At 33.5% G+C, this 15,674-nt stretch overlaps 1 protein-coding gene across 1 annotated transcript in view; it reads left to right on the top strand.

Annotated features, from left to right (window-relative positions):
- The first annotated feature begins 953 nt into the window (after positions 1-953).
- Positions 954-15,674, top strand: part of LOC126878682 (eukaryotic translation initiation factor 2-alpha kinase) — a 50,470-nt gene continuing 35,749 nt past the window's right edge. The window contains exons 1-3 of the mRNA XM_050641537.1: positions 954-1,146; positions 4,141-4,261; positions 12,582-12,732. Of these exons, the coding sequence (XP_050497494.1) occupies positions 1,037-1,146; positions 4,141-4,261; positions 12,582-12,732 (382 nt within the window). The 5' untranslated portion in view covers positions 954-1,036. The remainder of the gene's footprint in view (positions 1,147-4,140; positions 4,262-12,581; positions 12,733-15,674) is intronic.

Here is a 15,674-nt window from a genome sequence, read left to right on the forward strand (position 1 = left end):
GTTAACTAATATTTATTTTGCTAACCTAAATATATACTTTTATATACCTACACATTGTTTTATTACAATTAAGTTTGAAACATCTGAATAGCTTTGCTTCCCTGCCCCTTTCCTTAATAAAAATATTTTCTATCAAACAAACGCTAATAAAACATATCAAAATAGCGTGTACCAAAATATAAAGTCACTGCGCACGCTAAATATTGACGTCACTGGCTTGATGAAGTTTAATTCGCGTGTACCTAACTTTTTTATTTGCGTACACGTTAGCGTGTACCTAGACACAGCGGAAAGAAAAAATAAAAGGAAAATTTTAAAATTTTAAAAAATTTTAATTTTAAATAAAGTACAAACAAGTTAGACAACTCAATACAAAAAATTTGATCAAACTAGACTGATAGTGAGAGCACAGATTTTTAGAATTTCAAAAAAACTGCAATTGTGACGTCACTTTGACGTACTTCCTCAAGTACGTCAAGTTTGCTCAAACTGTTTGATCAAATTATTTGATGGTGAGACGCGGCCTTTAGGCTTCTTCCTCTATTTACCTTCTTCAACAGCATTTAATTATTTTTTAAAAGCGAATAGACGATCCAGTCTATGGTTTAAGATTAATATTATCGTTTTTAGCAACAGATAATATTATAAAGACAGTGCAGAATCATACCATGACTCAGAAACTCCAGTATGATTTTTTTTTTTTTTTTAATTATTATTATCTTCAAAATCTAGCGCTCTTTTTCCGTCGATTCGCAAAAAACTGGCCTCTGACAGATGACGTTCATGACGTATCATAGAAAATTATTTTGTTTTGTGTGCTTGTGCTTATCTAATAGGGCTTTTCATTCACAGTCATTTGTTTCGAGCTTCTGTCATATGTCGTATAATCCGTGTATATTAATATTATACACAGATTATATAACATATGACAGAAGCTCGAAACAAATGACAATCGATGAAAAGCCCTATTGTTTGTGTATAAGTATTTTGTTGAGTATAGGTATTGACATGTTTTTGTAAAGATGTGAAAAGTTTTATGTTTTTCGAAATGAAATTTTTATTTATAGTAATAAACTTCTTAAGTTTTATAATTTATTCAAGAAGCGACATTCCTTCTTTGCCTTACTGCCATGGATCAGAACCGGGGTATGTAACCTAATATTCAATAATTTATTGTTTTAGGAATGTAAAAAAATAGTTTGAAGTGTTTAATATGTTTAATTACTAGTTGAGTGTTTGGGGCTTCGGTCTTCATTAATTATATGATCAATCTAAAGTAGTACTGTATGTTTGGGGACCAAAATAATGCTACACATAGAAAACAGCATTAAGGCATTACAATTATTTGCTAATGGTTCAAGTATATTTTGTATCAATCTAGATGTTTGGAATGAGTACTTTTATCCATATCCTAAACAAGCAACTTTCATATGTCACAGTGTTTCCTTAGTTCGAATTATTCAACCCCAAACTTTAATCAACGATTATAAGACCTGAGCTAGGGAATTAAACATTGAAAATACAGTACACTCTGTCTATAACAAGAACTGAAATGGCGGACTAATTACCTCGTTATAAGCGGATCTCGTTATATCAGACAACAATAATATTGTGCATACATATGAATATATAGTTTTCTATAACACTAACTTCCTATAGTGAAACCATTCGGAGCAATATAAGATGCTAAATATTGTTTCCTCAACAATAAGGCTTCCCCATCATAAATTGTAAATTTCCTACAATATTCAATATCGGTTGATAGATAAACAGAACAGGAAGAAGTTTTTATTTGTAGCCTTGACTTCCCTAAAAACAGGTAAAGAAACATATTCTTCGATTTCATTTTTCCTCGTTATAGAGGTGTTATAGTTCAATAGGAATTTTATAGGACATCTAGTGTACCTCGTTATAAGCAAAACCTCGTAATAACTGTGTCTGTTATAGAGTCTACTGTACATAATATATATTATTCTTTACCCTAACAGTATGTTCTTTACCATCTCTTCTTCTTCTTCTTCTTAACTTATGCGAGACTCGTTAGTTTCTGGCACTTGGTCATAAGACTTTTGTACCAAACCCTGTTCTTCTCCTTAACACATTCGCGGTCATGACTGCATATGAAGTCATTTACTCCATAAGAATACATATCTAAAATGACAGCGTGTCCGCGAGTGTGTTAAACTTTAATAAGTCCTGTGGCCTCAACGAAGGCCAACAGTTTTCTTATTGGTAGTTTTAAGATCTCTTCTGGTTCAAACCTCATTTGGCCAGTGAAGTCCTGCCTTACATCACCTAGCACACTGCAATGGCATAGTACCTACCTACGTGTATGGCAGTCTCTTCTTCCACCTTCTTTCGCACCAGTTTCTTCTTTCGCACTTTCTGCACTATGGTTCATTCACCTTACCTAGTTTGTATAGGTGATTTCTTAAACAGCAATGTCCAGTCACCATTTCAGTGACCGTTTTGATCTCTCGTTTGTTAAGGTTCATCAAACTGTTTGAGAGTTTTTTATCAATATTCTTGATTATTTTTTTAGTCTGGATTTGCCCTTGAGTGGTTCTCCATTTATTTTGATGATTCTCTATCAGCCATTTCACCCCTTCATAACCCGGCACTCATATTAAAGACACGTTATTGTCTTTTGCCAGATTCAGGAGATCTTTGCAGTTTCTCACCAGTTTTGATTTGGTGAGAGGGTTCTTTACAGCCAGAATAGCTGATTTTGTAAACATTGATTCTCTTAGCTTTAGGGTCTTCATCAATGATTTCATCAATGCAGGCCACCAAAGCAAAAACTTCAGCCAGGAACACTGTTGTATGTTGACGTAGACTGTAAGATTTATTATAGTTACATCATCATCATCATACAGCCAAATTTGTCCACTGTCGGACATAGGCCTCCTCAAGATGTCTCCACCCTTCTCTGTCCTGGGCAGCTGCAATCCAGTTTGTCACTATTCTCTTAATATTGTCGGTCCATCTGGTAGGTGGTCTTCCACGACTTCGTTTGGCTGCCACTCTAAGATCTTCCTTGTCCATCTGTTGTCTCTCTGTCTTGTGACGTGTCCTGACCATTTCCACTTCAACTTCGTAATGCGCTTTATGATGTTTGCCCTTATTATAGTTACATGTTTGCCCAAATACTCCTGATCCAGTACCATGGGCAGTTTTAGATCCATCAGTGAACCTTATAAAGTCCCCATTAATATGTGGGACTTTTTGTTCTCCAGATGGTATAATTGTGTTAATCTTCTCAGTGAAGATTAGTTCTGGTGTCATCATATCTGAGTTCATCATAAAGATGGATTCCTCAAGTATAGTCCCAGTAATGTTTGTGTGGCTATTCAATACATAATTCGGCCTCCAAGTATTGTTTGCTTTGAGTCTCAGGCTGGTCATAAAGGCTACCGCCGAAATATATAATTCCAGAGGAGGGAGACCTGTGATAGCCTCTAATGAAGCCGCTCCTGTACTATTCAAGGCTCTTGTTATCTTTAGAAGCGCTTGTCTTTGTAGGGTGGTGAGAGTGGTCACACAAGATTGCAAATCCGTCTTTCTCCACCAGAGTATTGACCCATAAGTGACTGTCGGTCATATCACTGATGTGTATAACCAACAGATCACCTTTGGTTTCAATCCCCAGGTTTTGCCTATAACTTGTCTGCAGTTCCAGAAGAGTCACTTAGCCCTATTCGGCTGTCCCAAGTAGAAACACTGTAAGCGCCAATTCGAAAAATGTTCACCAGAGTAGAAAACGTAAAGTGGTGAAGTGAAGATTGAATGTGATATAATGTGTTTCATAGCAATGTTAAATTGCGGTTTTACTCATTTTTTATTTTTTTTTTCCTTCGTAAATGGTAGATAACAACACCCTAAATCCAAAAATGCAATAAAAGTGGTTTTGAAAAGAATGGATATACAGTGTTTCTACGTGGGGCAGCTGTATTGGTTATATTGGTAATATGAGTATTCCAATTGAGTTTTGAATCCAAGGTTATCCCTATTCTTTACCCTTTTTAGCAAATGTATACAGAATATGTTTATTATAACGAAGTATCTAATTCTCAAAATCGAGTTTCAAACTATTGTAAGCACAAAATATATGTTTACTTTATTATTTCTTTTCTCTTGTAGCTTGGTGATAGTGAGTACTTTGGATGGAAAATTGTCTGCGTTAAATTCGATTGGATCGTTAATGTGGACATTTGATACTGGGCCTGGTCCCCTGCTCTTATCAAACATACATAACCTAGAAGTAAGTACAATTCATTGATAAGTAAAGGAATTTAAAAACAAACAGTAAGATAGTAATCAATGTTAAAAACAAACTTGTCATCTAATTGTTTTGTAAATATATTAGGTCATAATAAGAGCTTTGCATTGATGTTTTTTTTACATTTACTATTTCTTTTTTACTACTTTATTTATAGAAATACCATTTTTATGAAAGTATTCCGTCACCTTTACAAAGCATAAGTTGCATTAAATAAACAAACCAAAATTAGAATTAAACAAAATTAAATTAGTAACTTAACTTGTTAGGTAATTAACTAAAAACCTCAACCGATTTCTTAAATGTTCATGTAGATATTCAAAATATGTAACTCTAAACTATTGCTACGCTCATTGGCAGTTCTTAAAATTCTTGTAATAGGTTCATTTTGACCATAGTTTGTAGTATGAAACTGACTGTTGAAAATCTCAGTGTTATGAGTTCTTCTAGTATTAACATTAAAACTTATTAAACTTAATAATTCTGGATCTTGAACATATCAATTTATAATCTTATGAAGGAAACAAATCTGCTTCAAACCTTCTAAGGTGTAGTGACGAGATATTAAGTATTGAAAGTATTTCATCATGTGTATATCTGTCTAATAAAACCAAATTTTGTAAGCACATACCCTCAAAAATTTATTTCGAAGTCTCTCGATATTGTAGATGTCACTATTATATGAAAGAGACCAAATGAGAGAACCATACTCCAAATCTGATCGAACTAAGTTAAAGTAGTATAACATTTTTAACACGTTCTGTGTGGATGGCATGCATGTGAGTCACATGATGCACGGCACGCATGTATGCCATTGATTATACACATTTTTAATATGTGCTTTTGAAGTTATACTTCTTTACGCGCGATTGAGAGTAAAATTTCATAATACTGCGCGCATGCGCACACAGCCAGTATGGCGTTTAGTTTCTGAATCTTTTAAGTTATGTATAAATATATCAGTGCAAGAAAAGGTGTGAAAAGAATATATTAATGTTTTTAGTAAATAAACTCCTGGACAAAATTAACGCACCACTCCTATTTTTCTCAATAATATTTATTTATTTATTTATTTATTTATTAACAGGATAAACCCAATACATACAAAATACAATAAAGCAGAGCTTTTGTCATAATAATGAAAATATAAAATTTAGATACATGTAAAACTACAACTATAAAACACAAACATAAAAAATAAAAAAGAATATAAATTATTTGTAAATGATGAAAACAACTGAATTAACTATAACAGTTAAATCTATTTAATTTTTTAAATTCAAAATTCAAGACGCCCGAGTTCTTGTTTAATAGAGGAAACTGAAGAACCAAACAGATCTATTACATGACTAAACTTGTTTCCATACAGGGCCAATCTACTAATTGGTGCATATTGACCATAATTTGTAGCATGTCGTTGTTCCTTGAATATTTGTGGATTTCGTGTCAATCTAGCAGGTATATTAAAGTATACAAGACTTATCAATTCTTCGGAGTTAATAACACCAGAGATAATTTTGCGAAGACAACAAATATCCAACATGACTCTTCTGCGTTCAAGAGTTTGTAAATTTAATCTCTTTAGTATATTATCATAAGTATAATTTCTAACTGTTAAACCCATCTTAAAAGCTGCGAAACGTAAAAATTTGTTTTGAACCTTTTCAATATTTAGGATTTGATATGCATAACTAGGTGACCAGATAATAGAACCATATTCAATAATTGATCTCACGATACTGCAATATAAGATTTTTATTGTGTGAATTGACAAATCTTTTGATGAACGCAATACAAAACCCAACATCTTAAATGCTTTCGAAACAGTATGGTCAATGTGAGAGTAAAATGTTATTGATAATTTACTGTATGACAAGTTGCCTATGGACCTTGTTTGCCAGTGACAGTTGTTATGTAAGCTAATAATAGTCTTGTTTTAACAATAATTTGTATTAAACTTCGTTTTAGACCAAAAGTGAGTTAAACTTTTCATACAAAGTGCCGATTAAAGCAAAGTGCTAGTGAGAAACAAGCTTTTTATTGTGATATTTTTCATCACATGCATGTTTGTAAGTTCATTTGCATAAAAATCAAATAAAAAAATGAACCGCCAAAGAAATTTGTCAATGGAGGAGGCAGTGCGAGCATCGACTCTCCTAGATTAAGGATATTCAATGTGATACGTTGCAGGTTTATTAGGAAGACATCATTCCAGCATCAGTCGCAAGGTGAGGCGATATAATGAAACAGGGTCGTACCATCGAAGACCAGGGCAAGGGCGAAAACGTTGCACTAATCAAATTGATGATCGTTTTTTGAGACAACGTGCTCTCACAGAGAGGAGAGTCACCAGCAATTTGCTAAAAACTGAACTAGCAGATGTTCGAAATGTCGCGATATCGTCTCGAACAGTTAGAAGACGTTTACATTAAGCAGAATTGAGCAACAGGAAACCGGCCAAAAAACCCTTGCTTACCAGAGAACACAGGGTTCAGAGGCTAAATTTTGCAAGATTGCATCAAAATTGGACCATCGATGATTGGAAACGAGTTCTTTTTTCCGATGAGACTAGAGCAGTGATACTCAACCTGCGACCCGCGGGCCGCATGCGGCCCTCTAGCGTTTTTTATGCGGCCCGAAGGCTAACCAAAAGGCCCTGTGATCAAATTATTTGTCAAATTTCACGTGTTTTTCAAATTATTTGATAGTGTGCCGATGTGTTTGGGCGTGAGGCAGACAATTTAATGACTTTCATTTTAAATTATATTGAAATTTTTAAGAACTCTGATTAAAAAGCAAGGTATTATTAACTTTTAATAGTAAATTATTAAAGTTAATGAACAAATAGTTATTTTAAAAATAATCAATACTTATTTACTACATTGCAACGACCCATTTAGTAATCACAAGAAAAATTCATGTCCGGATTAACAAAAAAAAAAAAAAAGAATTTAAAATAATTGTGACCTTGAAACAACACCCTGCATATTAAAATTTTCAAAATTCGTCTGCACATTTGAAAAGAGCACAAAAAACTAAGTTTAATTGATCGCTTAAATTTTTTGCGCAGATAATTTAATGACATTAATTTTGAAATTATATCGAAATTTTTGTTTTGAAAGTTCGAGTTCTTAAAAATTTCGACATAATTTCAAAATTAAAGTCATTGAATTGTCTGCGCAAAAAATGGAAGCTCCATTAAAGCTCTTTTCAAATGTGCAAACGGGTTTTGAAAATTTCAATATACAGGATGTTGTTTCAAGGTCAGAATGGATTTATAATTTTGTTTAATCCGGACCTGGATGTGATTAGTAGTTGGCCGGTTTGGGTTCTAAATGTGACATGTGTACCAAATATCAAAAAAATATACAAGGTGGTTCTAAAGTTATGGGCCCACAAAGAAATGGGCAAAATCGATAAAACACCCTGTAACTCGGTTATAAAGTCGGTGGAGCAATAAATTTAGTATGTCGGAACCGCCTCATTTAACTCTATTCACCATTCAAGTATTTCCGTTTCCCAATGAAACACCCTGTATACTACTTCATCTTGATTGCGGCCCGCAAGCTGTGGCAATAGCTATTCTGTGGCCCAGGAAAGAAAAAGGTTGAGTATCGCTGGACTAGAGTAAGCCTAAAAGCTCCAGAGGGTCGTGATCATGTCTGGTGAAGGCGAGGAGAAAGGTTTGCCAGCTGAAATATCTCTCCTAAAATACCTTTTAGTGGTGGCTCTGAAATGTTTTGGAGGGGAATTTGTTTTGAAGCTCGTACGGAGTTGGTCCCCATACGTACGAGGTATATGAATGCCCATTATTACTTAGACAACATTATTGTCGAACATGTAATGCCTTTTGCTCCGTTTCTTGGACCTAATTTTTTATTCATGCAAGACAACGCTCATCCTCATGTGGCTCGACAGGTTATTGTCTACCTAAATGATGTTGATACTCCATTATTAGAGTGGCCACCTAACATTCTGGACATGAATCCTATAGAGCATCTATGGGACTATCTAAAAAAAAGATTCGAAGTCGTAGACCCCTTATTGCCAATCACAACCAACTCATTGAGGCCGTTATTGAAGCATATTCCGCAAGCTTTTGTTGAACATTTGATATCAAGCATGCCTTGACGCATAAATGCAGTCATAATAAGTAGAGGAGGGCCTACACCGTATTAGTGTTGACCAAGATGCATTTTATTGTGTTACTTTACTGATTTTCTTCTTTTTGCAATTTGGAGTTATGCTAGCTTATTTACGCATTTCTGGCAGAAACAATTTTTTAAAGAAACAATAAGGCAAATTAAAGTCATGTTGGACTTATTTGTAGGTGTTTATTATTATTTCAATGTAACTTAGTTTTATTTTGTGTTCATATTGTAAATATTTAGATTAATTAAAGTGGTGCGTTAATTTTGTCCAGGAGTTTATATTTATTATAATTTTTGTGTCTTTGGATTTGTCTTCCTCAGGAATAATATGAGTATTATTAAAACATTTTATTGTATATTTATTATACTTCGCCTTGTCTGTTTGTTACCGTGAATTGTCATTAGGTACGTCCGAACGATACAGACCAATGAACTGTCAATACGGATGGAATAGGCACGAAGAAAATTAATGCGGCCACGATACAAGAGAGAGAGACAGAGAATGGACTGGAAAATTTGACAGGCCGTGTAATTTCAGTTGCCTATATCAACTTAAATCGGGGAAATAGACCTCATATTTTTTAAATTTTATTAACTTAACTTAATTTTTAAATACTGCCCATCAGCCCTGATACCAAGTTAAAAAAATATGAGGTTCATTTCCCCGATTTAAGTTGATATATTACACGGCCTGTCAAATTTTCCAGCACATTCACTGTCTCTCTCTAGGACCTCTCTTGTTGGTGGCAATCTCGCTTCACTATTTGAATGGGACAGGGCCATTCCATCCGTATTGACAGTTCATTGATACAGACACAGTCCTCGTAGCGTATTTGGTATAGCATTCGGCCAGAGATCGAGAGGTCTTGAGTTCGAGTCCGGAGCAATCCTATACTTTTTTTTTTATTTTTTTGAAAGCGGTAAGCACAAAATTAGTTTGGTGTTTAAAAAAATTAAAACAAACTGTTTAAAGTATATTTATTTTTAAGAAATCATATAATAGAAGTATAACTTCTTACGATCAGACATCTACATGCAATGTGTTAAAGTTTGTACTGAAAACTAATAACAATTTATAAGAATAAATCCCATTTTTAAAGCTTTAGTTGAAGTTTCATTAATATGATATTTAAAAGTTAATTTAGATTCAAAACTTATACCCAAACCTTTAATAGTTTATAAACTCCTTTGACGTACCAAAAGTAATTCTAATTTTTTTTTATATTCAAGTACAGTATATTTACCTCACACCCACTCGCTAAGCTTTTAACCTTCGGATGACCAAGCGGGGGAAATTTGGGCCCCAGCGTATGTGTTTCTTTAATAAATTCAAAAGTATTTTCAATTTTTAACCCATTATTTTTTTATTTGACTTTAATATCATTCTAGATAACCTCATATTTTGAAATGAAAAAATTCCCTATATTTTACGAATAAAAAATATATTCTGAAGTTTATGTTTAGTAAAATACCGTCTATTATGTGTAATTCCAAGTAGTTTTACGCTAATGACGTCGACTTTGCAAAGGAACAAGACATTTACTCAACATACACACTACACATGACACTGATACTCATGTTGTGACTGGCTGAATGACATAAAGTCCATGCCATAAAAAAAACTTCATTTTTTTGTTAATTGTCATTTTTGACCTGGGGTCATTTTTCCCTCCTTTGGTCATCCGTGTAACAAAAAAAGGTTGGTCATCGGAAGGTTAAGATTTTGTAACAAAGAGGCATCAACTCAGAGCCGGATTTAAGGCAGTGGGGGCCCCTGGACAGAATTGGTGTGGGGGCCCCTGGGCAGAATTGGTGTGGGGCCCTACCTCCTACCATTAAACAAATTGTTGTTATGACTATAGTATAATTAAAGTCCGGGTACTTTTCGAGATTTTTTAACTGAAAATACCTTGATTATGTCGGGCATGTCTAGTTGCTTTAAGGCATTGTGTTCAATGCTCATTATAAAGAGATGGTTCAAACGCTCTTGGCCTATCATAGACCGAAGTCGATTTTTAATTAACTTCAATTTTTAGAATGATCTCTCTCCACTGCAGTTAGTTACCATCAGAACTAAATATAAACGAAGTGTCACTACAACGTTTGGAACCGCAGCATTCACATTTTCTCTTTTAACCGTCGGTACATTTGAAGTTCTTTACTTATATTTGATGAGCCGATTTCCTCTTTAAATGAATTGAAAAATTCTACAAATTGTACTAGTTCGACACCTAGTTTTTTTATCTAAATCATTGCTATAATTGTCGGTAAGCTTCAGTGAGTGAGCTTCAATTTCATTGGGAGTTAAATTTTCCAAATAATGTAAAAATCCAAAATTGGAATGAATGGATTCATATGCCGAAAGCCTATGACTTGAAGAGGAAAAGAAGTGATCTATAATAGCTATAAAATTTTGAGTCCTAAATTTCTCTGATGTTGTAATTTCAGTCTCTAAAATATTCCTTAAAAGAATATTAATTTTTTTTAATCGATTTAAGTGCCGCCACTCCTGAATTAAGGTCAATATTTGGATCTTGGTGAATACGACTTGTGCTGTTTGTCCTCTTTAAGATTTCTTTCCAAAATATTGCAAATATCCCTGTTTTCAGTAAACAAACTCGATTATACAAACCATTTGTATCGCTACGAGTTTCAAATTGTTGCCCATCCTCTTTTATTCCTTTATTATAACCTTTAACTAGTTCTTTTGCGGCATCACTTCTAAACGACCATCTAGTAGTATTTACTCTTTTTTAGGAACAATAATATTTCTGCCATGGTCGGCGTTTGCTCTCGCTTAAAGACGTTTTTAAACATTCGATTAACAAGTTGTATCTATATTACACTTTCGAGTACTTTTGTACATATTTGCAGCGGCATAGAACTTTTGATTTACTTTCCCTTTCCCTTTTCCTTGTTCGGCTTCTTTTTGCTCTGACGTTGTATACATATTGTTTGCAAAATTTTTAATTTTTTAATGTGTACTTAATAACTGTAAAATTATATTAAGTAGTATAACTCACGCCATTTACTTGGTGTCTGTTTCTGTTATTGTTTTGTCTGTAGTTTTTTATTATTTTTTGTTTTTTATTGTATTTTTTTATTTTGTATAAGCTTTGTCCACAAATTGGTAAACTTTTATGACAATAAAACATACCTTACTTACTATTATGTAGAGGAAGTGAAAAATACATAGGGTTCATACAATCCTTAAAAAAATCAAAGAATTCTATGGCAGCAGGACAACACTTAGCTGCAGCTTTAGCAACTAAATTTAGAAAGTGGGCGACACATGGAATCTACAACGCCAAGATATTGTGTTACGTAAATTTTAGCTGAACACCATTGTATTTTCCACTCATAACTGACGCATTGTCGTAGGACTGTCCCCTGCAGCTTTTCAAATCAATATCATCTTCTTACAATAATGTCTTAAATATATCTTCTGCTTTATGACCGTAATTTGCCAAAAATACATTTTTAATAGGAGAGAAACCTGCCATATAAGGAAATATTACAGTTAATTGATTGACAATTTTTTTTTGTGAATAATGTGCTGTTTTTTTTTAAGTTTGGGGATTTGTGGGGGCCCCCAAAATGTGGGGGCCCCGGGCAGCTGCCCAGCCTGCCCTCCCTTAAATCCGGCCCTGCATCAACTATGTAGGTTGTTAACTATTAGAAATATTTTAAAGCCGTCAGCAAATATTAGAAACTTACTACAGTCAAACCTGCTTATTATAATACTGGTTATAGGAATATTCCGCATTAAGGAATAGGTCCCGAAACGTTTCTACTAACCACCAATGATTGGTTATTAAAATATCCAGGTTATAGGAATACTTTTGCTTCAAATAAAGGCTATTCCAAAAAGCAGGTTTGACTGTATTTTTAATGACTGAGGATATATCGTCGCCTCAAAGCAACAGTAAGATATGACATATCCTACTGTTGCTTTGGTGCGACGATATATGCGTATATGCACACACATCGCATCGGTCCAATATCACTTAACTGGTTGATCGGTGCACTCGTGCAACAGTAGGATATGACATATCCTACTGGTGCTTTGATGCGATGATATGATTAACAAATATATTAAATAAGAGAGATTTTTAATGTGACAGATGTTGAAGAGTCCTTCTATTTTTTAGTTAACTAATAATGGAGAATGGATAAGGATTATACCTTCTTTAACAGGAGGTTTATATAAATTTGATGGTTCTACTGTTGACCCAATACCCATCACTACAGAAGAACTACTTAAATCATCATTTAAGTATTCAGATGATCTTGTAGTTGCAGGTAATCTGTCAACAATTACCAATATTTTTTCTGTTATTATGCAGTTTAGGGTTTTTCAGCAAAAAGAAGCAAATACAGTGATCTAAAATGGATAACTGTATTTCAAGACCTCTCTTTGATAACAAATTAGGTGAACGGCAAATCTAAATCTTACTGGAAGCTATTGGACGATATTAGGAATAACCTTCTATTGGGGCAATATATCTATAGTTCACCCTTGAAAACATTATCTTTTGCACTCTTTATGTAGAGAAAAGACATTTAAATGAAAGTAGATGATTTTCTTTCAGTTCGAGTTTCCCCACCAAGAGGCCAGACTTGTTTCAAGTTATTCAACTCCCATTATGAACAGTGGTAGTTCCAACTGAAATGAAATGATATCTATTTAGCTGTCCTAGTAATATAACAGGCATAAACACACTAAGTTTTGGATTTGCGGTTCACCTAAAGGTACGTATCCATACAAGGGCCAACCCCGCTCCAGGTAGCAGCTCGAATGGATACGCTATGAGGTTGGATCGAAGAGGGTGAGTGCCGAGCGGGGTTCGCCGACGTATCCACTATGTGGAGGTGCTACATGGAGCGGGGTTCGCCCTTGTATGGATACCTACCTTAAGAGAAGAGAAGCCTCCTGACGTCTTGTTGCCTCATATACAGAGAGGTCCTAAATTATGGAATAAATTCATTTTCTCTAAATTGGACGACTTTAGAGAAAAATTCCGAAACAGATCGATTTTTATTTATAAATTACAATTTTTTGGCATATATTTCATACTAGTGACGTCATCCATCTGAGTGATGACGTAACCGATGGTTTTTTTAAATGGGAATAGAGGTAGTGTGGCACCTCATTTGAAAGGGCGTTTAATTCTCTATACAGTAATATAAACATTAATATCATTATTTATACAGGGTGGCCAAAATAATAATTTTTGAATTAAATTAATTGACGAAAAAAGAAGAATGTATGAAATTTATTTAACTCAAAATACATTCTGTCGCTGTCAGAAAATAAAAAAAAATGTTTATTTGGCAAATAAACATTGCTTTTCGCTTAAATTAAATGTTCAAACTGCCAAGAGGTAGGTGGGAGGCTGTTTGTGATTTAATTTAAGCGAAAAGAAATGTTTATTTGTGAAATAAACATTTTTTTTTTTCTATTTACTGACAGCAGTACAATGTATTTTGAGTTAAATAAATTACATACATTCTTCTTTTTGGATCAATTAATTTAATTCAAAAATTATTTTTTTGGTCACCCTGTATAAATAATGATATTATCGTTTATATTACTGAATAGAGAATTGAACACCCTTTCAAATGAGGTGCTACACGACCCCTATTCCCATTTAAAAAAATCATTGATTACGTCATCACACTCCGATGGATGACGTCACTAGTATGAAATACAGGGTGTTAGTAAATAAGTATGAAAAATTTTAAGGGCTAATTCTACATGAAAAATTAATGCCAGTTTGCTCTATGAACATATGTCCACAAATGCTTAGTTTCGGAGATACGGGGTGTTGAAATTTTTATTTCAAACTGCCAATTTATTTATTTCTCTAAGACCAGTTGAGCTATGAAAATGAAATTTGGTGAGTTTTAGGAGGTAGTTATTACGAATTTTATGACATACAATTAAGAATTTTGTATTCATCATTGGCGCGCCTACGGGCAATGGTCTGAATTATTTTAAAGAAAAAAATAGTACGCCACTGAGATATTTCGAATTAGAAATTATTTTTAAATTCCACGTCTAATTTATGATAAAAAACCTTTCTTGCCTTTTTTTCATATGCGGCACCGTTTTTATGCAGAAAAATAAAACATCTTGGCGCATATTTTTCATTTCTTAATATATCATCAAGAACTATCCAAAATAATAATACTAAACTAGAACAATAACACAAAATATTACAAATACCATTTCAACTAGGTGCAAAGCTGCAAGAAATGTTTAAAATGATCTCCTTTACAGGTAACAGAAGAATTTTATATTCATCATTGGCGCGCGTACGGGTAATGGTCTGAATTTTTTGAAGAAAAAAATAGTACGCCACTGAGATATGTCAAACTAAAAATCATTTTTGAATTCCTCGTTCAATTGACGACAAAAAATCTTTCTTGCCTTTTTTTCATATGCGGCGCCGTTTTTATGCAAAAAAATTAAACATCTTAACGTTTACAAAGTACTTGAACTAAGTTTCTATGCATATGGAAACTACCTCAAATACTTGGTAAGCGTTAAGATGCTTTATTTTTTGTATAAAAACGGCGCCTCGCATGAAAAAAAGGAAAGAAATATTTTTTGTCGTAAATTGAACGAGGAATTCAAAAATGATTTTTAGTTTGACATATCTCAGTGGTGTACTATTTTTTTCTTCAAAAAATTCAGACCATTACCCGTACGCGCGACATTGATGAATATAAAATTCTTCTGTTATCTGTAAAGAAGATTATTTTAAACATTTCTTGCAGTTTTGCAAATAGTTGAAATTTTATTAGTAATATTTTCTGTTATTGTTCTAGTTTAGTATTATTATATTGGATAGTTCTTGATGATGTATTAAGAAATGAAAAATACGCGCCAAGATGTTTTATTTTTCTGCATAAAAACGGTGCATCATATGAAAAAAAGGCAAGAAAGGTTTTTTATCATAAATTAGACGTGGAATTTAAAAATAATTTTTAATTCGAAATATCTCAGTGGCGTACTATTTTTTTCTTTAAAAAATTCAGACCATTGCCCGTAGGCGCGCCAATAATGAATACAAAATTCTAAATTGTATGTCAAAAAATTCGTAATAACTACCTCCTAAAGCTCAACAAATTTCATTTTCATAGCTCAACTGGTCTTAGAACAATAAATAAATTGGCAGTTTAAAATAAAAATTTCAACACCCCGTATCTCCGAAACTAAGCATTTGAGGACATATGTT

Source organism: Diabrotica virgifera, chromosome 10, assembly GCF_917563875.1.
Source record: "Diabrotica virgifera virgifera chromosome 10, PGI_DIABVI_V3a".
NCBI classification, from domain to species: domain Eukaryota; kingdom Metazoa; phylum Arthropoda; class Insecta; order Coleoptera; family Chrysomelidae; genus Diabrotica; species Diabrotica virgifera.